The following is a 24,571-nucleotide window of genomic DNA, read 5'->3' on the forward strand; positions in this document are numbered from 1 at the left end:
TTGTGTCACAGCCTTGCCAGGGCACAGGGAGGTGACACGTGGCCACAGCAGCAGTGGGTGCCTCTCTGCTGGTTCCCAGGCAGGAGCTCTGCACAGAGGTCTCTGTGCTGGGGGGCACTGCTGTCACAGACATCTTTTATAAAAAATCCTTTCCTTAGGATCTTTTCTCCTGAGAAGCTGAGAGGCCTCAGGAACAAAATGTAAACAATGATTATCTGCTGCTGTGGAATGCAACAGGTGGATCTGTGATTGGTCTCATGTGGTTGTTTTTAATTGATGGCCAATCACAGTCCAGCTGTCTCGGACTCTCTGGTCAGTCACAAGATTTTATTATGATTCCATTACTTTCTATTCCTTGCAAGCCTTCTGATGAAATCCTTTCTTCTATTCTTTTAGTATAGTTTTAATATAATATATATCATAAAATAATAAATCAGCCTTCTGAAACATGGAGTCAGATCCTTTTCTCTCGTCCTGAGACCCCTGTGAACACCAGCACACATTGCCATGCTCAGCTCAGGCACCCAGCCCTGGCAGAGCTGAGGATGCCTGGAAGTTCCCTCAAAAGGCAAAAAGGAGTGAAAATCCAATTGCACATGGATGTGTGTCCAGCAAACATGGAAATACACATTGCTCCGATCCCTGTCAGCCTCCCGTGTGTCCCCCTGTGCTGTCACTGCAATTATTCCATCCTTTCTGGAGTGTCCCACCGTGCCTCACAGCCCTCCCTCTGCACGGGAGCAGCTCCAGCCCTCGCTCCGCAGCCTGTGGCACCGCCAGTGTTGTGGGAATCCACAAAATCAGAGGGTTTTGGGAAAGCTGCAAAAGGCAGGCCTCAGAGACAGCAGAACTGTGATTAGAGCTAAGCAGCAGCCATGAGATAGGTCAGCAGAAAAATTATTTAAAAAGTAGAAAAGCAAGGACAAATAGAACAATGGTCTGTGTATTAACACTTGTCTAGAATAACTCCCTAAGCTACAGAAAAGTTTATCTAGCAAGATATTAGGAAGTTTGAAGCTTAATAATGGAGCTCTGTGCATTGTGTTTGAAGGCTCACAAGCAGGTATTGTATGTGAAATAAGCAAGCATTGTTCAACCAAAGGTACCTGTGCTTATAGTGGTTGGATGGAACTACTGTCAATATGCTTTTGCTTTGTGTGATTGGTCAAAAACTTATAAAGTAAGTTGTAACATTAAGTTCTTCCTCTGCTGCCTGGGATGTGAGCTGTGGGCATCTTCTCATTGTCATAACCATGTAATGAGACTGTTGCTGAAAAACAAAACAGCTCAAGGCACGTTCCACAGCAGTCCCGTCCCGTTTGTGATTTGTACAGAGACCCTGGCCGGCGATAAGTGTGACCGGGGGACAGCCACCGGGTGTCCCCTCAGCACTCTGGCCGGGAGCCCTGCCCCGCCTCTGGGCACAGCGTCACCGCCTCCTCCTCCTCTGCGCTCACAGTTTCTGTTTCCCGGCTTCTCGCCCGATCTCCGGCCCGGCAGGATGGCATCGGCCATGTCGCAGAAGCTGGAGGAGAAGCTGGTGTGCTCCATCTGCCTGGAGCTGTTCAGGGTGCCCGTGACCTTGCCCTGCGGCCACAACTTCTGCAAGCGCTGCATCAGCGACCACTGGGACAAGAAAAGGCAGGAGCCCGAGCCGAGCATCACCTGCCCCGAGTGCCGCAGGGCCTTCGAGCGGCGCCCGGAGCTGGAGAAGAACGTCACCCTGCACGGCGTGGTGGAGCTGGCCCGGGACAGCGAGGAGCGGGGCTGTGCCGCGGGCCCGAGCGGGGCGGCCCCGGCCGAGCTGTGCCCGCGGCACGGGCGGCCCCTGGAGCTGTTCTGCGAGGACGAGCGGCGCTGCATCTGCTGCATCTGCACCGTGCGCGACTGCCGCCCGCACCGCAGGGTGCTCTTCGAGGAGGAGCGAGCCAAAAAGCAGGTGGGCTCTTGGGGAAGATGGGACAGGAAAGCCTTAGAAATATGATTGTCTGGCAAAAGATTTTGAGAACATGGAAACTATAAGCGAGACTGAAATGAAAGCAAGATTTGAGATCCCTTAGTTACTGAACAACTGGAAAACAGTGGTGTGGCTGGCTGAAGGTGATCCCCTTTTGATGGAACAACACCCTCTGCTTGCAGACAGGCCCAAGGGTCAGAGCAGACCCTACAGCTTGGCGAAGGGGCCCAAAGAGGAGTTTTTAGGGTTTAAAATGTAACACAGTATGGTAATGTAGTGATTCTTATAGGCTGTATGTAAATGCCGTAGGATTTGTATCTTGTACTAGATTGGTTAGTGAGAATTAGAATACTCAACACAGAAGAAGATTTATTGTATTGTAATGGGAACTTCGCTCTCTTACCCTGTTTATTCTCTTACCCCTTTTGCTCTCTCACCCTTTTACTCTCTCACCCCCTCACCCTCTCTCCCCCTCTCTTCTCTCAGCCTGCTCTGAGCTGTGGCTGGCAGCTCCCAGCAGGGCCCTGCACCCAGGCCCTTTGCAATAAACCCCAAGTTCTGTCCTGGCTGCAGAGATCTCTCGTGTCCATCCATCCCAACCGTCCCACCCCCCGACGCTCCCACAGTGGGTGACACAGCTGGGGCCACAGAGCTGCGGGTGTTGTGACAGCTCGGGCACGCACGGTATCCATCTCCTCTGCCCCGTGTCCTGCTGCAGGGACGTGTGTCCCTCTGTGTGCCAGACTGCCCAGCCTCAGCTGGACAGGGGCTGGCCAGGGAGGTGCCACCAGTGCCTGGCTGCTCCTTGAGGAACCAGGTGTTGTCAGGAGCAGCAGTGAGCTGGGTAAATCCAGCAGCACGAGATGAACGGTGCCCTGTGTGTTTGTTACCCTCTGATCTAGAGGAAACAGCTAAAAACGGGGTGAAAGGCAGCACAAAAAATCACTTCTTAGTTATCCTGACACAGAGTCCCCTTCCCAAGCTGCCTTCTTCCCTGTTAGGCTTGTCCTGCAGCCCTGAGAGGGTCCTGGGGGCCAGGTGGGCAGCATTGGGCTGTTCCACAGGATGTGCAAGTGGACATGACTGGGAGAAATGACTGGATATGAAACTCAGTGCTCTGGGCTAGCTGAAGGTGTTCAGTCATAGGCTGAATGTCACAGACACCTTTTATGAAAAATCCTTTCCTTAGGATTTTTCCTCCTGAGAAGCTGAGAGGCCTCAGGAACAAAATGTAAAAATAATTATCTGGTGCTGTGGAATGCATCAGGTGGATCTGTGTTTGGTCTCCTGTGGTTGTTTCTAATTAATGGCCAATCACAGTCAGCTGGCTTGGACAGAGAGTCTGAGCCACAAATCTTTGTTATCATTCTTTCTTTTTCTATTCTTAGCTAGCCTTCTGATGAAATCCTTTCTTCTATTCTTTTAGTATAATTTTAATATAATATATATCATAAAATAATAAATCAAGCCTTCTGAAACATGGAGTCAGATCCTCATCTCTTCCCTCATCCTCAGACCCCTGTGAACACGGTCACAGCTGAACTTGATAATCTTGGAGGTTGTTTCCAACTACTCCATGTTATTCTATGCCTCCTTTCACAGACCTTTTTGAAAGAATCCCTGGAAAAAGCCCGGGAGGAATCAGAGAGGATTGAGCAGACAATGAAGGAGCTGGAGTTGCAGACAGAGAGGATCAAGGTAACGCTGCAGCCTCCCTGTGCTGGCCTGTGGGGGGGAGCACGCTGGTTCTCATGGCTCTTCCTGCCCAGGACTGCTCTGAGCTCAAAGATGGGATCCAGAGCAAATTCGCCCACCTGAAGAAAGCTCTGGAGGATTTCCAGCGTCAGACAGTGGCCAGGATTGAGCAGGAGCAGAGGGCAGCACTGGAGGGTGTGGACAAGAACTGGAACCTGTGTAGGGACCGCCTGGATGTCCTTGGGCAGCACAGGGAGAGGGCTCAGAGCCTGCTGGCCTGCCCTGAGCACAGAACCTTCCTGCAGGTACCACCCTGGCACTGTGTCCTCCCCTTTGCTTGGGCCTGCCCCCTTTTGAAGGCAGCAGGATCATGTCCAAGCCATCCCCACTGGGAGCACATCCTCAGTTTGGCTCAGGGATGTGCTGGGGCTGTGGGGAAGAGCTGGGTTTTGGGGATCCCTGAAAAGTTGTGTGGGCAATGCTGGGATGTCCCTGTTGCCCACTGGGGAGACATGTTGGATGCAAATGGGTTTGCAGAGTCCTCCCCAGACTGGTGCATGGTGTCTGTGTGTCTGTCCGCAGGAGTTCCTCCTGCTCCCACCTCTGGAGAGCCCAGAAGTGCTGGTGCCCGTGGAGTTTGATGTGGCTGCTGTGATCAAGCCCATCTCTGAGATCCTCACCAGCATCTCCAGGCTCCTGCTGGAGGACCTGCCTGGCTGTGTGGCCCCCAGAGCCCCCAGCCCTGCTGGCCAAGGTAACCCTCCTGCTCTCAGGGCTCCTTTGAAGGGCTCTGAGTCATCCTGAGGGTGAGCCTGGCCTGTGTCACTGCTGGGGACACAGCTGCTGGGCACGGGGGTTTGGGATGGGACACACATTTGCTGGTCAGCAGATGAAGTGGGATGAGCTGGGTGGCCCCTCCTTGCTGGGAATGCTGAACCATGGTGGCACATGCCTGCTCCCAGGTTTGGATACAATGGACTTCGTCCTCCTCCTCCTCCTCCTCCTCCTCCTCCTCCTCCTTCCCATGAAGCCAGGAAGAAAGAAGTTTTTGGGTGGCATTACTCCAAATGCCTGTTTCCATTCTCCACAGACCCAGTGCATGCCCAGGAGCTGGCAGTGAAGGCTGTGGCCCCTCTCCCCAAGTGCCAGCTCCGAGCTGAGCTTCTGAAGGGTAAGGAGCACAGGGGCTGCAGGGACAGCACCTCACTGGGGTCCCCAGCAGGAAGAGATGTCACCAAGCCGGGCTCCTTCCCAGGAGGAGGGTGGTTGTGGCTGCAGGGGCAGGGCTTCCTTCCCTGGTTCTTCCAGTGTATCTCCCTAAATGAGAGAAGGGTGGTGTAGGGGCAGGGTGGATGGGCTGGGATGGGAAAGGACCCTTAAGGGGATTAGCAGCACCAGGAAGTGCTTTGCCATGGAACTGAGGCTGTCTGGTGTTGGATCAGTCACTGCCCTGCCTGGCATAGCCCCAGTCCAGAGCCCTGCCTGCAGTCATTGCTCTCTATCCAGGGATATGGCCTCAGCATTCCTAGCTACAGTCCTTCATGTCCCAGCCCTCTCCTGCTTTTAGGACATTCCTCTGTGCTCCTCTTCCCATCTCCTCCCTGTTGGGAAGAGGTTTGGGTAATGCTCAGGCCATGTTGGTCACATCACTCTTGCCAAGGAGGCAATTGCTGCCTATGGGACCTGTAGGAATTCCTTCCTTCAGGCCCCACAGAGCATCCTTAGGGTTATTAATAGGAACCCCCTGTTATTTATGGGCAGCAGGCAGGAGCCCAGCCAGCTGCCAGGCCCAGGTGTTGGGAGAGGAAGGTGAGGTGCTGGTGGCCAGGGAGTGCCCATGGCAGGAGCTTTCACAGCCCATGCAGAGGAGAGTAACTCCCTGCAATACCATATTTGCTCACTAAACACCTGGTTTTCTCCCCCTCTCCCAACCCACACTGGTACTTTTTGCTCTTAAAGCCAAGCACATCCCTGCCAAAATGGCCACAGAGCCAGTCATTGGTTGTGAGCTGGGTTGTGCAAGGACTGTGCAAAGCATCGTGTCTCAGTACCTCAACAGCTATTTCTGGGCTTTTCCATTCCCTCTAGGGCAGGTGTTGCATCCTCCCCACTACCCTTCCCCTCCAAACAACCTGTTCCCTTCCATTTCGGGAGCCAGCCCCACAGAATTTAAACCCCATCACTGCTGGGAGGGCGTAGAGGTCTGATGAAGCATTTCAGCCCCATCCGTGCCCTTGCTCCCCCCAGACCACCGCAACCTGACCTTCGACCCTGAGACGGCCAACAAGTACCTGGAGGTGTCCAAAGGTGCCCACAAAGCCAAGCACCGTCCTGGCAGCGTCCCTGGGCAGGGGCAGGGCCCCCGCTTCCAGCCCTGGCAGGTGCTGTGCACGCAGAGCTACGGCCCCGGGCACCACTACTGGGAGGTGAAGATCTCCAGCCACTCTGTCATCCTGGGGGTCACCTACCGGGGGCTGCCCCAGGAGCAGCAGCAGGGCCACAGGTTCAACATCGGCCTGGATGGGGGCTCCTGGGGGCTGCAGGTGAGGGAGGATTGTTACCTGGCCTGGCACGAGGGCCGCGCCCAGAAAATCCAGGAGCAGCTCTATAAGAACCTGGGGGTCAGCCTGGATTATGGCAAGGGGCTCCTCTCCTTCTACGGCCTCGGGGAGAGGACAAAACTCATCCACTCCTTCCACAGCGTGTTCACTGAGCCCCTGTACCCCGTGTTTTGGCTGTGTGAGGGGCGAGTGGTGACGCTGTGCCAGAGGGACTGAGCCAGAGCCAGGCAAGTCCCAGGCTGGTGCCAAAGTGGAGCTGCAGCTGAGGCTGTCGTGGTGCAGTGGGACCTCAGTGCTCAGGCAGGTGTGGAGTGCAGTGTTTTAACAAGAGCTGGTGGGGACAGGCATGTAAATTAACCTGTTTGATTTGCATATGCAAATATCACCCTAGTGACACGTGGCAGGGCTGGAGCTCACCGTGGGTGCCTGTCCCTGCAGACAGAGCAAGGGAATGGGGGATAAGGAAGGTGAAAAAAAGAGATTTTCCTCCTTCTTCTATCCCTGCCAAACTTCCCAAACTTGGGGAAGGTTTGGGATGAGGGAACCCCAGAGGGAGGTACTACTGCCACAGGGTGCTCAGAAACAATTCAGAGGGACCTCTGTGCTCACACAGCCTCACATGCAGGCAGGTCCTGCTCCCCCCAGCCCCTTCTTGGTTTCCTCTTGCTGTTCTCAACAGGCAGAGCAACTTCTCAGGATTCTATGCTGCAGCTCTTTGCACGATGCTGCTTTTCCTAATAAAGCTTTATTTTCTTACTGCTGCTTCCTTTCTTGCTGCTGTTGGGAGACGTGGGACCCCGCAGCACAGGGGGTGGGGGGAGCTGGGTACCCCTGCTCTGCAGCCATCCCTGCAGGGCCCCATCCTCACCCTCCCTGTCCCCGTGGGGCCCGTGACCAACCCCTGGAGCGACCAGCAGAGCCTGAAGGTGCTCTGTTTACTGTGATAAGGAAACCTGGTTTCCTACTGCTCTGCTCCAAGGTTGATCTGGCACATGTCACTCTTGTGCTGAGAATGACACGGGAACAGGTGAGAGGCAGGATTGCAGAAAGAGCGAAGAAGGCTTTATTCAAGAGAACCATGGGTTTATATAGAGTGATACCGTACATTCTATTCGATTGGCTACTTAACAAAAACACCTTCCTCATACACTGCCCTGGAGAAGAACAGAAAGATGAAGTAGAAAAACACCACCTGCAGATTGTTTATACTAACGAGTTATCACATCCTTACAGCTCCCTGAAAATTCTCACAAGCTGCTGTGAGGAATGCTTGCCGTTTCTCTCTCTGTCCCATGGCATCCACAGGTCCCCCTTTTTTGTTTGATGTTTGTAGTCCTGTGCAGGGCTCCTTGCAGAAAGGAGAACAAACACAGCTCCAGAGATCCCTCCATCAGATCAGACTGAAATGGACAGAGACATTGGGTCTTGTGATTGTCTCTTATAAAATGCACTATCAATTCTAAGTCATATGCTTATTCTAATTCAAAAAGTCCTTTTCAGAAAACAGGATGAAATTCAGTCCTCACTCGTGGAAGGGCCATCTGATTGATGGTTGTCATCTTGGTCATTATCTTGGTCATCATTCAAAGGTTGCCTGTTGGCCACATTCTGGTTTTGATGTTGCAAGTCAAGGCAGATGCACTTTGCAGGTACCCATCGCACTCCAGTGTCTGTGGGGACATGTGGGTTCCCACAACCCCGAGTGACAAGGTCATACAGCCCTCCCCGTTTTCCCAGAGCCATCAGTGAAGACAGTGAGCCCTTGCACCAGCACCCAGCTGAACTTTGGCCACGACAACACACCCGTTGTCTTTGCCAGCCACAGCAACTGATGACTGGGCGCATGATAAGCAATCTGCCCAGAAAAGTTTTCCAGCGCACTCTGCGAAGGGGCACTAATAGCAAGGCTCCATTCAAAATCCTCCCTCTCCACAGGAAGAATGATCACTGTGGGATCAACAGCCATCAATTGCAAACACCACTGACAGCATTTGATTATCAAATGAGCAATTAGCTCGGACAGTGAGGGCGCTGTCTTCTTTGCCTGGTGGGGCAAAAAGACCCATCCCAAAACATGCAAGGGATCAGACCACTTGTCACTCCACTGGCCAATGATACCCATAGGATGAAAATCTGGATCGGTAACAAAAACAGTGACATCAATGGAAGGATCTATTAGGTGAATCTGACGGGCAGAAACAGCCCTCTGGACCTCCTCCAGCACCCATCAAGCTGCAGGGGTCATTCCTGAGGAGCCCTCAGGCCAGGGCCCCCTTTCAAAGTATCATACAGCGGGGACAACTGTTCTCCAGTCAGTCCCAAGTAAGGACACAACCAGCTGATGACACCCATCAACTTCTGGGCATCATTGAAGGTCTGAATATAATCTGAGAATTGCACCTCCTGATGCTGAATGGTTTGGTTGAGAATTTTGACCCCTAAATACTTCCACAGAGGGTGCTGCTGGACCTTCTCTGGGGCCACCTGCAGCCTGTAAGCATGCAGGGCAGCAAACAGCTAAGGCTGTATCCCCAGCAACCCATCCTGGGTGGGTGCCACCACCAGGACGTTGTCCATATAATGGTAACAACACGCGTCAGGAAACTGATTGTGCACAGCAGACAAGGCCTGAGCCACATACCACTGGCAAATAACTGTGCTGTTGTGACAGCCCTGTGGTAAAACCTTCCACTGACACCTCTGAGCAGGTTCAGCATTGTTGACTGAGGGCGCTGTGAAGGCAAACTTTGGCTGATCATCAGGATGCAAAGGAATTGTAAAAAAACAATCTTCCAAATCAACGACCAAGATCTCCCATCCCACAGGGATCATGGTGGGCGAGGGCATTCCAGGCTGCAATGCCGCCCATGCCTTCCATCACTGCATTGACTTTTCAGAGGTCTTGTAACAACCTCCACTTCCCAGACTTCTTTATCACGAAGATGGGAGTATTCCAGAGACTCATAGAAGGCTCAATGTGTCCCTGCTGCAACTGTTCCTGAACCAATTCGCAAAGGGCAAGCAGTTTCTCCTCCATCAGGGGCCACTGATGAACCGGCTTGGGCACACCCTGCTGCTTCTTGCCCTTATTCTTGTTCTTCTTCCTGTGTCTGCCCTCCAAGGATACCTGGCCTGAGTGCACAGTGACTGCCAGAGCAGACACCTCAGGATCCACAGCACCTATCCCAGCACACGCCCTGGCCATCTCCACCACCAAAGGATCCCCCAGAAGAGAATTTATGAACCTCCAGCATTCAGTGTTTGAATGGTTCCCGGCCAAGTGTTTCAAGAAGGGCTCTCTGAGTCCAGGCTCCTCAATCTGCTTCTCCATGGCAGCATTAAGCCTCTTGGCAAATGGCACAAAAGGCTCACCCGGGCCCTGCCTTATGTCAGTGAAATCGGGCCTGGGAGAGGCTGCCTCGATGGTCTTCACCGATGCAGCAAACCCCAGAGCCTGACACTGCTCAAGAACATCCCAGGTAGCCTGGAAATCAGGATGGGAGTAGGCACTCTCCCCCAGGAGAGCATCCACTCCCACGCCATGCCGAGGATCCTCCGGGGGCAGAAGCCCGTTGCTTGCTGCAACCTTTGCAGCATCCTCCATCCAAAACGTCAAGAACATCGCAAATTGCAGAGGCCGGAGAAGCGCCTTGGCAAGCTGCCTGGTGTCAGAGGGACACAGCAGATCCGTGGCTATCACCCGGAGAGCCTGCATTGCCTCCTCGGAGCCAAGGCCGTGCTTCGCAACCTCATCCTGCAGTTCCTGAAATCACCCGCCAGGCAATCACCCCGTGCCTGTCGGTTTGTCCCGAATTCTGGATAGCCTTGAACACAGGATGATCCTGCTCGCTGCCATGGGGCAGAACCTGCCCCCCCCGAACCCCCAGAGCCTCTTCCCCCAGGGCAGACCGTGACCTTCCCGCTCCCCCCAGCAGACCCTCATGCTCAGCCTCTGAAAGCCGCGCTTTAACCGCGTCCCAAAAGCTGCAGGATTGTCGGGGCTCACAGTCACCCTACAGGGAGGCAGCGTCCAGAGGTGACGAGCAGACGCCGATTCCTCCCGCCGCTGCCGGCCCTTCCCCACCGCAGCATGGCCCGGCCGGGGGAGCGGCCGCCGGTCACCATCGCTGTCCGGGTGCCCAGCCAGGAACGGGGAGGGCGCCCAGCGGGTCACGGGGGGTGGCGCGTTAACAAAAGGGTCCGGACCCGAGAAGCCAAGCGCGGGCTGCGAACCCGGAGGGACAGTCACAGGCCGGACACAGGCGGACCGGCCACCGGAGACGGGGCAGCGGGCGGCGCAGCCGGAGCCGGCGGCACCCCCGGCACCGCAGGCTGGCCTGGCCGAGGTGTAAAAGACACCAAGTCACCCGCGCTGGAATGAGGGAGAGGCACTGCCCCCGCTGCACGAATTACCGCCCGGACAGACGGTGCCGGAGCCGCACTCACAGCCACTGCTGTCTGTGCAGGGGCCGTGGGGAAGGAGGAGAAAACCGGGCGGGAGCGCGACACCGGCTGGGACGGGGCGCTGCCCGCCAGCAGCCACGATTGGCCCGGCCGGGGCAACTGTGCAGGCTCCGCGGCTGCCGACGGGGAAGCTGCCGGAGCGATCCGCGGTGTCCTGGCAACCATCGAGGCAGGAGCCGACCCCGACCCCTCCGGCAGCTCGGGAGGGGGGTGCGGGACCGGAGAGTGCGGCCCCCGCTGTCCGGGAGGATGCCGACCCCCAAACGCAGGGGGGAGAAAGGGGGGGCTGCTGTGGGCCCGGCGATCCCGTGGCTTCGGCAGCAGGGGTGGAGAAAGACGGCACATCATTCACCCGGGAGAACCCCGGTCCTTTGGCAGCGGGGGTGGAGAAAGGCGGGACATCATCCGGCTGGGAGAACCCCGGTTCTTCGGCAGCAGGGGCGGGGAAAGACGGCACATCATTCACCCGGGAGAACCCCGGTCCCTGGGCAGGAGGGGTGGAGAAAGGCGGGACATCATTCACCCGGGAGAACCCCGGTCCCTGGGCAGCAGGGGTGGAGAAAGGCGGGACATCATCCGGCTGGGAGAACCCCGGTTCTTCGGCAGCAGGGGCGGGGAAAGGCGTAACTTCTGTGGCAGCGAACCCCCCAAAGAGGGGCTGCCGAGCCCCGCACAGAGGGCGAGCCGCGACCCGACGATCGCCTCTCCGAAGCGCCGGCAGCACCCCCGCCCCTCGGGGGTCTCCGAACCTCCGGCCCGGTCCTGGAGGGCTGCGCGCCGGGTGTCGCACACAGCCAGGAGCGGGGGCACAGCATCATCCCCTCGGTAAAACTCCTCCGCAAGCAGAGCACACAGCTCCTGACACTGGCCCGGGTCAAACACCACGGCCGTGCCCATCGGGAACTCACGAGTCCTGGCCCACACAAGCAGGTCGATCAGCGAGGCGTCAGGCACCGAGAACCCCCTATAGGAAAGGAGGCGCCTCCACACAGAAAAAACCTTGTTCTCGTCATCATCCCGATCCCCCATCACGGAAACAGCGGCACCCAGCCCCAGCAATTCCGACCTGTCCGCGTTCTGGGGAGCCCGTCCCCGCCCGCAGGTCCCAGCTATCAGGGCAGCCCCACGGAGCAAGCCCAGGAGAAGGGCGCGGGGCAAGGCCGGGACCTCTCCGGGGAAACAAAGGGGGTCCGAGCACGGCCAAGCCCCGCGGGGTCCGGCGGGGGTCCCGGGGGTCCGCCACACTCCGCGGAGGCCACCGGAGCAGCACACACGTCGGGTCACCAGATGTCACCCTTGCGCCGGGAATGACACAGGAACAGGTGAGAGGCAGGACTGTACAAAGAACAATGAGGGCTTTATTCAAGAGAACCGCGCGGTTTATACAGTGATACCATACATTCTATTTGATTGGCGACTTAACAAAAACACCTTTCTCACACACCGTCCTTGAGAAGAACAGAAAGACGGAGTAGAAAAACACCACCTGCAGGTTGTTCATACTAACGAGTTATAACATCCTTACAACTCCCTGAAAGTTCTCACAAGCTGTGAGAAATGCTTGCCGTTTCTCTCTCTCTGTCCCGTGGCATCCACAGACACAGAAGAAAATCTAAAGTTTTCATTGATGTTTTCCCAAGGGTGAGACTGCAGGTCCGATGTCTCCTCCTGCTCCTGTGGGAGTGCTGGTGAGGATTGACAGGGTAAAACTGGCACTGGGTTCAAAAGTGCTGGGGATGTGAATGCCTGGGGAATGAATCACATCATTTTTTCCTTTGGGGACAAAAAGCTTAAAAGGTTCAGTCGTCTTCTTCAAGAACATATATTATTTGTCTTGTGCTTCCTGCTTCACTCAACACCTCCCTGCTCCTGACAGCCCTGTCCTTGGGTGAGGCCTTGGGCCAGCATGCACCTGGGAACTTATCCAAGTCCAAAAATTGTCTGTGTGTCCTGCACAAAAGGGGTCCAGAGATCTCATGAGGCAGATCTTCACTCTAAAAGCACTCTGGGGCCTCCCAGCCCTCTGGTGCCTGCCAGTTCCTGCCAGACCCCAGAGGAAAGGGGGACAGTGAGCCAGACCTGGGCACTGCAGCCTTTTTTGGCCGTGGGGAGGGCTGGTGTAGGTCCATGGACACGAGGGCTGCCGGGAAAGCACCTGCACCTCTGCACTGGGGGGGCTCAGGACCTTCCATGGGGCCCCAGGGTGGGGAGCACCTGGGGAGCAGTGGAGTAGCAGCAGGTCCTAGAGGGGGAAGGAATGCTCAAGGCAAGCAGCAGGTCCTTGGGAGGGGGATGGAAACGGGCTGACAAAGCTTCCCTGAATGGGAGATTTGGGGAAAGTCAGCAGCTTCCCTTGGGAGCAATAGAACCCTGGGGAGGGCCCAGATCCCAGTGGGGCAGATCCTTTAGGAGGTGTCAGACCCTGGGTGGGGGACAGCACATCCTCAGCCGGGTGACATCCCCCGGGGCTGATCTCCCTGGAGGCAGCCCATGCCAGGGAGAGGGACCAGACGGGAGCAGATCCCATTTGGGGTGAGGCCCTTTCCAGGGCGGCGGGTGCCTGGGGCCAGGTGCCGGGATCGGGGCTGCGGGTCAGAGCCCCGGGGGCCCCGCAGCCCCCCCAGCGCCGCGGGAAGCGGAGCCCCAGCTGCGGTCGCGGGAGGCGGAGCGGGCGGGCGGGGCGCGGCTGCCGCCCGCCTCCGCCGGGGCTGGGAGCGGGGCCGGGCCGCTCGGGGCGTTCAGGGATGGATGCTGCGCCCGGGAGCGCCCCGTCGTCCTCCGCCGCGGCGTTGCGGCTGGCGCTGGCGGCTCCGGGGCTGCCCGAGGGTCCCCTCTGCTGCCCCATCTGCCTGGACGTGCTGCGGGACCCGGTGACGGTGCCGTGCGGACACAACTTCTGCCAGGGCTGCTTGCAGGCGCTCCGCCAGCGGCCAGGCCCCCCGACGGCGGCGGGGCGGGCGGGGCCGCCCGCTGCCCGCTGTGCCAGGAGCCCGTCCCCGCGGCACTGCGCCTCTGCAAGAACCGCGCCCTGTGCGAGCTCCTGCCGCTGCTGGCGGCCGCCACCGGCGGCTCGTCCCCGTCGTCCTCGGCCGCCGCGACCCCGACGTCCCCGGCCGGCGCGTCCCCGATGGCGCCGGGAGCCGAGGAGGAGGATGCTGCGGGGGAGGAAGGAGCGGCGGTGCTGTGCGATGTGTGCCCGCCGGGATCCCGCGTGGCGGCCGAGCGGTCGTGCCTGGTGTGCCTGGCGTCGTTCTGCGGGGCGCACCTGGAGCCGCACCGGCGCGCCCCGGCTTTCCGCGCACACCGCCTGGTGGCCCCGCTGCGCCGGCTGGAGGAGGGGCTGTGCCCCCGCCACCTGCAGCCCCTGGACGGCTTCTGCCGCACCGAGCAGAGCTGCGTCTGCTCCCGCTGCCGCGCCCATGAGCATCGCGCCCACGACGTGGTGCCCCTCGAGCAGGAGCGAGAGCACAAGCAGGTGCGGGGGTGGGGAGGGCGCGGAGGTCCCCGCGCGGGTGGGACCCTGGTGTGGGGGTGTCGGGGGTGCTATGAGGCGCGGCATCCCTCGGAGGGGTTCATCCTGCACCCACGGGGAGCCCAGGTGCGGTGTGTGCAGGCGCAGCTCTGGTGGGATGCCATGTGGCTGGGGGATGCTGCACTCTCACCCCTCGGGGAATTCCACCCCAACATATGGGCAGGGTGCTGCGCCATCAGGGAACCCCTGGGACTGGGACAGGATGGGCAGGTGGGGACGGGAATCGGGGCAGAGTCGGGCATCCCGTGGGAGCCTTCCCGCTGCGGAGCCCAACTGGCAGGGCCGTGGGTGTAGGGCTGGGGCGCGGCTGCCCGGGACACCCCAGAGCGGCCACCCCCGCGCTCCTGGGGCACCCGCCCTCCCCGTCCCGTTCCCACAGCTCACTCAGAGCGGTTTCTCGCCCGCGCTGGCAGCCGGCCCGGCCGCCGCTCCCGCTCCCCAGCCTTTTGTGTCCTGCCGTTTTGGCAGCGGGGTTTTCCATCACTCCCATTCCCAGATGTGACTGAGTCACCTCCTAAACTCACACCCACGAGCCTTCCCAGGAGCCGGGGCTCCAGTCCCGACGTGGTGCTCCCTTCCTGGGCACTGCTGCCTTGAAAGTGTGGGGCTGCAGGCAGATGGGAACCTGTGAGGCTCACGGTGTGCTGGCATGTCGCATGGCCATGAGGCATTTGGAGACCTTGGGAGAGTTTGCCTTTTCCAAGGAGGAGCCCAGCCCCAAGCAAGAGCCCCAAGCCAGCTCCCCTCCTGATGGGCTGCTAGGGTTGCAGGAAAACCCTTTTATCGGCATTATTAGTCATGGGGCACCTTAAAATAGAAAGTGTGTGTAATCCCCGCCCCGAGGAGCTGTCAGACCTCAGCAGGCGCTGCTTAATGTCGCCTGCAGGACTTCTGTGCTACCCTCGGCCACCGCCCTCGGGCTGCGGGCTGGGATGGATGCACGGGGAAAGCACCTGGAGCTGCTCCCCGGGAACAGGGACCAGGGGGCTGAGCATCCGCAGGGAGCTCTCTGGCTGGGGAGTGCCCTCCTGGCTCCCGAGGGACCCGTCCTCGTGATGGGCAATGGATGAGCCAACAATAGCGTCTCAGGAAACGCCGTGTTCGGAAGGTGCTTCCTTTGCAGCCCGTGCTCCGGAGCTGGTTTGCTTTGCTCCTAAACAGAAACCTCCAGGGGACTCTGTTCTGAGTTTCTGAGTGCTCCAGGCCTACCTTTCAGCTTCTGCACCAAACCCAGGTGGATTTTTCCCAGCCCTGGGTTCTCACTAAGAGCACTTTTAGCTGCAATCATTGCCTGATGGCTTTGCTTTCAGATTCCTGTTTTGTTTGGTTTCCGCTGGGACCAGGGTGGGGAACGTGGAGCTGGACATGACCCTTTCGTTTTCCAGCTGAGTGAGAAGGGATGTTTGCAGGTTGGATGTTGCAGGGAAGGAAAACAGGAAAACAACTCATGGTTCCCCTTGCATTCTTCACCCCAAGCCTGGTAGCGAGGTCACGGTCAGAGAGGCTCTGTGGATCGAGCTTAGGGAGAGGCTGAATGCCCTGTGGCTCCCACTGGGACTGGGGGTAAAGCTCAGTGTTTGTCCTTCATGTCTGCAGGCCCAACAAGCCAAATTCCTCAGCGATGCAGAGAATGAGCTGGAGGAGCTGGCAGTCACCATCACCCAGGCCAAGAAGATGGTGGAGCTCATTAAGGTGACTCTGCAGTGCCTTTGCTCTGGTAGTGCAGCTCTGCTGGGCTGGGGGCAGAGGAGAAGGGGCTGTGAGATTTTGGGGTGCATGGGGTGTAAAGATGGTGCTCACAGGAGCACTATTAAACTATGGTGATCCTGGCAGAGATTCCTGAGGATTCTTTCTCCTCATCTCTGCTAACACTCCTGGCATCTCTGGTTGCTTTAGCTGGAACAGGGTAAGGACCGTGCCAGGATATCCTCTGGCTCTTGCACCTTCTCTCCCCATGCTCCTGGGGTGGTTGTCCCCTTTGGCTCTTGTGCAAACATTTTCCTGCTTGGGGATACCAAATGTGGTGCAGCAGTAAGTGGCACTGCCCAGCCAGGTCCCTTGAGAGCTGCACTGTGAAGTGATCTGAGTTCTTGGGTGAAGGGGGGATCCCTTCACCCAAGAAGTGTCACCCAAGTTCTTGGAGTGTCAGGGGGATTCCAGGGAGCTGAGATCTGGGTGCTGGGTAGGGCACAGGCATGGCCCTCCTGTGCCCTCACCTGACCCCTCTCTCCCTGCACTCAGGGTGCTGCCACAAAGGAGAGGGAAAGGGTCGAGAAGCTCTTTGCAGAGGCCTCTGAGGTGCTGGCAGCCTTCCAGAAGGAGGTGCTGGGATTCATCGAGGACGGGGAGCGCTCCATGCTGGGGGAGGCCGAGGCCGATCTCCGCTGGAAGGAGCAGAGACGAGCCAAGCTGGCACAGTGCAAGCAGAGCCTGGAGAACGTCCCCAGCACCGACACCATCTACTTCCTCCAGGTGGGATGGGGCAAGAAGGAGCTGACAATGTTGTATTTTGGGCTTTTGTCCCATTCCCATAGAGCTGGGGGCCAGGAACCCTGGGATGTGCAGGCTGCTGGGTCTCACTCCTGCTGGCACAGTCCTCTCCCCTCCCCTCTCCCAGGGGGACCAACCAGCCAAGATTTTCCCCTCCATCACCACCACTTCTGTCCTGTCTGTGCTGCCCAGAGGGGGTACCTGGGTGTGGGGGAGAGCAAGAGTTTGGGGTGCCCCACTGCCTCCTCCAGCATCCTCCCCCCTCCCTGAGAGCCCAGCAAGAGGAGACATTTTAGGGAGGAGATGCTGCTCCCTGTGAGGTGGGCATGGTCTGAGTCTGGGTTTGAAAGGGAGTGAGGAGAAGGTGCCAGGAACACGTGGCTGGAAAGAGCTCTCCTCCCTTCTGCTGTCCTTGGGCCAAGTCCTGAGAGCTGCCAGATCCCAAATCCTCCAGGGCCGGGTGGGGTCCTGGAACAAGAGACAGCTTTGGCTTGTTTGAAACCTCCTGAAACTCTGTCTTTTTTGGCTCAGGAATTTCAGGCCTTGAAAGCAGCCATGGAAGAAAACCTCTCTCCGCCTCTGAGCTTCCAGAAAGAGCTGAACTTCACCAAGTGCACCCAAGCTGTGGGTGCCATGAAGGATGTGCTGTCCACTGCCTGCAAAAACCAGTGGAACCACTTGCGGGGGAAAGGAGTGGATGGACTGAATTGCCAGGAGATGGAGGAAGGTTTGTGTTCACTCAGCCCCTCTGCCTGGATGGTTCCCTGTCCCTTTCCCTCTTCCCTGTGTGGCTGGGAGGTGGCTGCATGGCCCTGTGAGCGCTGGCCCCTGTCCTTCCAGCCCTGGAAGCTGCTCAGCACGGGTTCCCTGCACGTTGCACAATCCCTGTCTGGGCTTATGCCTCTTTGAGGTTTTGTGAATTTTTCCACGGAGACTGGAGACTGGAGAGGCAACAAACAGCCTGGGAGTTAGGCAGGGCCCTGTGGGAGGGGGCAAATGGCCAAAGTGGCCTCCTGTGAAAGGGAACTCTTCTTTCCAGGACAGACAGACCTCCTCACGGGACAGACTGTGGGCTCCCAAACATGCCAGGGTTAGAGAGCTGATGTGGCAGCCATGTCTCTTGCTGTCTCATTTAACCTGAGCTCTCTTCTTTTTATTTTCTGGGATGCCCATGGGAGTTGCAGCTGGCTCCTTGCCCCACTGCCCACCTCCCTGGGGTGACAAAAGTGGTGTCTGTGCTTTCCTGTGTGGGAGCCACAGGGGATGTGCAGGGGGAGTGGGGATGCTGGCTGGGGCTGTGACAGCTGGGTGCCATGAGGGGCAGGGGACAATGCTCCAGTAGCCCTCTTGGTGGTGGTTTGGTTCCTTTGCTGATGCAAACCCTTCTGTCCCTGTCTCTGCAGCATTGGCTGAATCCCGATTTCCAGACAAGTCAAACAATGCTGCCTGCCTGGAGAGCCGTGATTATTTCCTGAAATGTAAGTGGGGTGTGGGAACCCTGGATACTGAGAGTTTTGGGCTTTCTGTGCTGAAAGGCACAGGCCCTCAAGAGAACACTACATTTAACCTGAGGTTGTGGAGAAAGGCTTCCAAAATTAAATAATAGAACTAGGATTAGGGGTGTGTAGTTTCAATAGAAGTGTGTAACATTACGTAGTAGAAAACTTAGAGTTTAGGGTTTTAGAGTATATATATATGTATATATATATGTATACTCTAAAACTCTTTATAGATATATATATATATAAAGCTAAGTTGGAGGTTTTAAGGCAGTGACTAGTCCTTCTCCTTCACTTTCTTCTTCACGGGTTTAGGTGGTATTTTATTTATTTTGATGGGGGACTTCTGCTTTGGGTTGTTGCTAAGGCCCATCTTCCCTTTCCTCTCTCCTTCCCGCCTGCCCGGCGCTGATCCAGCGGCTGTGGGAGCTCTGCCACCAGCAGAGGAAATTCTGCTTGGCTAACAGGGAGGCCTCCTGGCTTTCCTGACAACAGCCAGAGCCTGCTTAGCTGATGGATTTTTTCCCTTGTCTGTGGTTCTGCTGGCCCAGCTGCCCCAGGGGTGCTGCAGGCATCCTGTGTAACTCCTGCTGCTTCCCAGCCCTTGGCAAATTGGATCCTCTTTAAATTAGATCAGAGTTTGTGCATTTGCCTTGTTTGCTGCAGGACCCTGGGCTGGTGAGGGTTGTCTGCAGCAGCAGAATGGCAGGGATCACACAGTGGTGGAGCAGAGTGGGGCAGGAGAGGCTGAGGCTGGGGGGTGCAGGGCTGGGCTTGAGCTCCCACACCCACCTGTGTGTCCCCAGCCCTACAGGGGATATGGGATCACCTACTGACGTGTCCTTAGGGGACAAGATCTGCCTCAGTGGCACAGAGCAGCAGAACCTGGGCTCAAGGAGGGTGTGCTGTCAGACTGGGCCATGCCATGGTTCAGACTGCAATGCAGTTGATGTGATCCATGCCCAGAGTTGTTCCCTGGAAGAACTTCCTTGGGCATCCCCTCTGTTTGGGATCCATCAGTGGCTCTCACGCGGCCCATGGCCATACTTGCTGGGGGCTGCCTGTTTGTAGCTGTGGCATACCTGGCTGTTCTCTCTTCTTGGGGTCTCTCTCAACTGCATTTATCTGTGGTTACCTGAAATATGCTTTTATGTGCCATTTCCTTACCACCAGTCTGTCAGGTGGATTCTCCAATGTCTGGTATCATGGTTGAGCTCATCAAGCAGCCCCTCTGCCCAGTTACCTGTATCCATCCTGCTTATGGGAGTATCAGCTCTTTCAGCCTTTCATTCTCATTGACTGAAATTTGCCATGGGGCAAATTTAAAAGCAAGGGAGCAGAGGGATGGGAGAGGTCATAAAGGATCGTGCTCATCATCAAAGGCTGGGGCAGGGAGATTTCCTTGCACTTCCCTCCACCCGTTCACTTCTCCCTCTTGCCCCACACAGTTGCCTTCATCATCGACCTGGACAGCGACACAGCTGACAAGTTCATCCAGCTGTTCGGCACCAAGGGGGCCAAGCGGGTGCTGTGCCCCATCCCCTACCCGGAGAGCCCCACCCGCTTCATCAACTGCGAGCAGGTGCTGGGTTTGAACCTCATGAACAGGGGCAACTACTACTGGGAGGTGGAGCTGATCGACGGCTGGGTCAGCATCGGGGTCATCGCCGAGGACTTCGACCCGCGGGAGGCCTACAGCCACGGGCGCCTGGGCAGGAACGACAGCTCCTGCTGCCTGCAGTGGAACGGCCAGAACTACGTGGCCTGGTTTGGTGGCTTCGAGTGCCCCATCCAGCAGCCCTTCTTCCACACCATCGGCGTCTTCCTGGAGTATTCGGAGAAGGCTTTGACCTTCTACGGAGTCAAGGACTCCAAAATGACCTGCCTGCAGCAGCTCAAGGTCTCCCCTTCTGCCAAGGGGAAGCTTGACCCATTCCAGAACAAGATCAACAGGCAGTTTGCCTCTCTTTTTTCGTGCAAGCTGAAGCCAGCCTTCTTCCTGGAGAGCGTGGATGCGCACCTGCAGATCGGGCCGCTGAAGAAGGATTGTGTGTCCGTGCTGAAGCGCCGGTGACTGCCCGGGGACAGGGGCACGGACAGACCCACAGAAGTCTCTCCTGCAGGTTATTGCCAGCTCTCCTTGGTAGCCCTGCCTGTCTCTGTGGCAGCCCTCCCTCCTCTCTGCACTGCTGGGCACCCAGGGCTCCTGATGGGCAGGGCTGGGGGCCGGGATGGGGCTGGATCCGAGTGCCAGCTCTGCCCCTGAGTGAGCTTGGGCCAGTCCCTGTGCTGCTCCCTGCCCCTCAGCTTCCCTTTCTGGACATCAGGGACTGCCACAGCCTTTCTTGGTAAAGTGTGCTGCTCACAAGTGCCACATGGATTTGGAGCTGTGCCTTGGCCACCTGCCCAGTCCCTCTGCTTCACCTCTGCTTGCTCTGCCCCAGCAACTTGTGCAGATGCTTTGTGCCTTATCTCAGGCTCTGTTCCTGATGCTTTTTTAAGTGCTGCCTCATTGTCACCTTCTACATGCTCCTCACGAAGTGCCTTTGATGGTGCAAGCCCTGTGTGGACCAGGTGAACCCCCAAAGAAGACATGGTCACTTCCCATCACCTCTGTGCCCTGGCGTGGGCGAGATGGTGCTCCAGGGAGAGGGATGTGGAGGAGCCTGGTGCTGGGGTGGTGCTGGGGTGGTCCTGGGGTGGTGCAGCACCTCTCCTTGCAGGGCTGCCCACCCATCAGTGCTGCAAGTGTGAAACAAGGATCTCTGCCCAGCTGGGAAAGGGAGAAACCTCCTGCCGAGAAGCAGCACCACTGTTCCCACCTGGAGGTGAGGAAGGGAACAGCACAAACCGAGTTTTGAGGACGTGCTCTAAGTAAACAGATTCTTTGGAATTCTTAGCAATTCTTAGCAAAGCTTTAGAGCCAAATTTCCCCCATGTTTTTGGTGACATTACTGTTCTGGGGGATTTTAGTACTGTTAAACACCAGCTCTTCAAGAACCCTGGGCACACTTGAGCTGAAAATCGGCCCCTTAGCTTAGAGATTTTTAAGTGACAGTGCTGTGAATATGTCCCAGAGATAAATGGTCTGGTTTAGTGTTCTAGGACAGCTGTGAGTGCCTCCATAAAGGTGCAGCATCAGTCAGCTACTAAATGACCCTTTGGACTCTGGGAATAAGTAACAATTAACAAAAACTACTCTCAAGTGAGAGGGAACACTGTTCCCTTCAAGAAAGGTGGAAACTGGAGGCTGAGAGACAAAACTGCCAGTTCACATGTCCTAAGGGAGCTTTTTCAGAAGGAAAATACTGCCTGTGAGGGCAGCACAGAGCAGCCCCTGTCTCAGCACAGCGTGCCTTTCCAAAGTTTATTTTTTCTGGGGTTATTTTGCTACCTACCTCCCAAAGCTTGCTTTACAGAACCGTGGTGCTGTGTAATGTACACCTAGAGAGAAAATGCAGAGGGTCAGGTTCTTCACTGGCATGAGTGAGTCAGGGATGATGCAACAACCAGCAGGATTAATAAACAGCCCATTCAGCTAAATATATGAGATATATATATATTTTCCCCAAAGGATAAGCTGGAAATCATAGTGCTATATTCAAGTGGAGCCAAGGGAAAAATGTGAATGTGAATGAAAGGCAGGCACAAAGCTGGGAGGTTTGAAGTTAAAGCCACATTTACATGCTGAGGCTCAAAGAGCTCCTTTACTGTGACTCCTTTGCCAGAGCTGCCTGTTTCTGCTGGTGCAGAAAGAGCTGCCAGCGCCCTGAAAATTGGGATATTTTAGTGGATGAAAGGTCTGAATGCAGCCACCCCTTCCCTGGGGCAAGGCTGGTGAGTCAGTTTGGGAAGGGGCTTGCTGGGATCTGTCTGCAAATTCCTCCTCCTCCTCCTCCCCCTCCATGAGGTGACTCCTAAACTCAGCTAGCAGTGGGAAAAGGAACAGTAGGGCTTCCAGAATGAAATCTTCAGCTGAAATCTTGGCCTTTCCTGGCTGGTGGGAATGCTGCCCAGACTTCTGTCCGGATGGGAATTCATTCCCTGCGTCCTGAGCTCCAAACCCTCTTTGTTTGGCTGGCGCCAGCGGCCCCTGCAGAGCTCAGCCCTTGCACGAGATGTCAGTGGTGACACAGAGCAGGACAGGGGCAGAACGGGGTGGCAGGAGCTGCTGGTGGAAGGAGAAAGGCAGAGCTGTGCCCCAGCCTGTGCACGGTCACATCCTGGCAGGACAAGGAAGGGAAGGAACCCTCATCTCTGCAGGAAGAGATCTCCCACGTCTGCGCCCCAAATCTCATTTATTCAGGCTAAACTCCCACAGTTTGCAGCGAGGAGTTTTGCCAGAGTAAACACAGCAGATCTGGGTCTTGGCCCTGTTTGGTTTCACTGTAGGTGGATTGATTGCTCCAAGGGGAAACCCACGCTGGAGCCACTCATCCCACCCTCCTCCACTTTCCCAATGCACAGACACAAACCTCTGACCTCCCTCAGGGCTTGGAAAGCTCAGAGGGATCCTCTCTTTCCACCCTGCCACCACCTGGGAGCAGCTTAAGAGGCCCCTGGGGTGTTGGGCATGGTTTGGGGTTGTGCTGTTGCTTTGGGGGATTCATGGATCAGCTCCATGGAGCATCCAGGGGGCTCCTGTCGATGTGCCACACTTGGGAGGTGCTGCCCAAGCCTCTCTCTCCTGCTGCTTGCTTTTGTCCTGGTTGGGAGTGCTAAAAACCCTCCTGCTTCAGGGATGGTTTAAAAGAGGAGCAGTCCCCTCAGGAGCTGGGTCAGAGTTTGCTCTGTGCTGCCAGGGATTTGTAAACTGGAACGATCAGGGAGTGTGCACTGTGCCAGCTCTGGATCCCTGATTTTGCTGTAAACAAAGGGTTAAAAGCAGGGTGAGATGAGTTGAGATGCATCGATAGCACTTGGCAATTTAAACAGCCTTTCCTTGTTCCCTTGGGTTATTTCTGCTGTCACAGAGTGTTCCTCTTTTTAATTAGGATTTTTTAAATACAGTAACTGTAGGGTGTTTTACAGTGTGTGAAAAAACTGTAACAGAATCATGTAACGGTGTTAGAGAATATGATTTGACCATTAAATATGATACAGTCATTGCCCTGGGTTGTCTTTCCTTTAAATACCAAACCATTTGACTTGTCCCATTATCTTATGTTTACTTTTCTGTGTCCTGTACATCTGGAATAAAATAACACAGATTTTATTTTCCAAGTGTGTCCAAGGGAATTCTGCCACATACACATTTTTATTGCAAAAGGAGTGGAAGAACCTTAAAATCCAATAATAATTGTCAGCCCTGGGCAATTCAAAACAATGAATTGTCTCAGTTCTCTCTGCTGTGTCTGTCCTCATCCTACAAATAAAAAAGATTACCAGATTAGGTATTTTTTCCTTAGTGTTTTTAAGTTTTAGAGTATAAATTTCCAAGGTTTTCTGTGTAATGAGGAGGTCTAGAGCTTCACAGACACACTGGCAATTAACAGCAGCATCTTTTTAAAGTGAAGGCTGCTTTTCTTAATCCCAAATGTCAATTGGAGTTAGGATAAAAATGTTATTTGGTGAGCCTTAGTTCATGTGAGGTGCCAGTGCTCCATCTGGGCGTTTCGGTGGAAGCTGAGTGGATTCTGCTCCTGACTTTAATAGGAGAAGAATCAGAACTGTTTGTTATGGCTGTTTCTTAAAAGGGAAACTCACTGCTTATTGAAAAAGCGGATATGAAAAGCACAAACTTGTTCTTTTCCTGCCAAGAAACCATACAGATTATGTCACTGCATTTATTTAAATCTGGTTTCCATTATGTCGTTTTTGTGCTTTCCCCCCCAACCCGCGTCTGGTTCCCAGACAGGACTGTGCTGCAAATCCAGGGAATAGCTCAGATCCATCTAAAAATATATAATACAGGGTAATACATGCTCTTATTTGTATATTATTAATATACAGCTGTCAGTTACTGATCTGAGGGAGCCCTTCAAACAATTTTGTAGGGTTCCTATTTTTAAATAGGAGTTATTTTTAAATGGAGTTTAAAATGAATGAAGTTTTAAATGAAGTTATGCAATCATTAATCTTTTAAATTCCACCTGCTTGCACACCTGAAGGTTAGAGTTTGGACCCTTCCTGCAGATCTGCAGATGCCACAGCTATTTTCTTGCTCCCAGATTCCCGAGACACACAGACACGGTTCTGGGCTTGTTTGCAGGGCAACCGCTTAGTCCTTCTAGTTTAACACACTTCAATATAAAGGTGTAATTTTTCGGATGTGCTCGATTCCATCACTGAAAGCAGCCAGTAACAGGATCAAAAATCTGTTTGCGAGTGTGCAAAACGGGAAATGCACATCAAGTGGGAATTTAAAAAAATC

At 55.6% G+C, this 24,571-nt stretch overlaps 2 protein-coding genes across 2 annotated transcripts in view; both read left to right on the forward strand.

Moving 5' to 3' along the window:
* CASKIN2 (CASK interacting protein 2) overlaps positions 1-24,571 on the forward strand; it is a 648,645-nt gene that overhangs the window by 236,945 nt on the left and 387,129 nt on the right. The gene's annotated exons all lie outside the window — the stretch shown is intronic.
* LOC115911421 lies at positions 1,463-23,536 on the forward strand. Its single transcript, XM_030962380.1, is given in 15 exon segments — positions 1,463-1,939; positions 3,560-3,655; positions 3,727-3,957; positions 4,235-4,406; positions 4,743-4,823; positions 5,900-6,428; positions 9,808-10,010; positions 10,680-11,502; positions 13,226-13,596; positions 13,599-14,152; positions 15,806-15,901; positions 16,451-16,681; positions 17,231-17,426; positions 18,103-18,177; positions 19,647-23,536. Coding segments are annotated over 15 exon segments (4,722 nt in total). The 5' UTR covers positions 1,463-1,501; the 3' UTR covers positions 20,273-23,536.

Source organism: Camarhynchus parvulus, chromosome 18 (genome assembly GCF_901933205.1).
Source record: "Camarhynchus parvulus chromosome 18, STF_HiC, whole genome shotgun sequence".
NCBI lineage: Eukaryota > Metazoa > Chordata > Aves > Passeriformes > Thraupidae > Camarhynchus > Camarhynchus parvulus.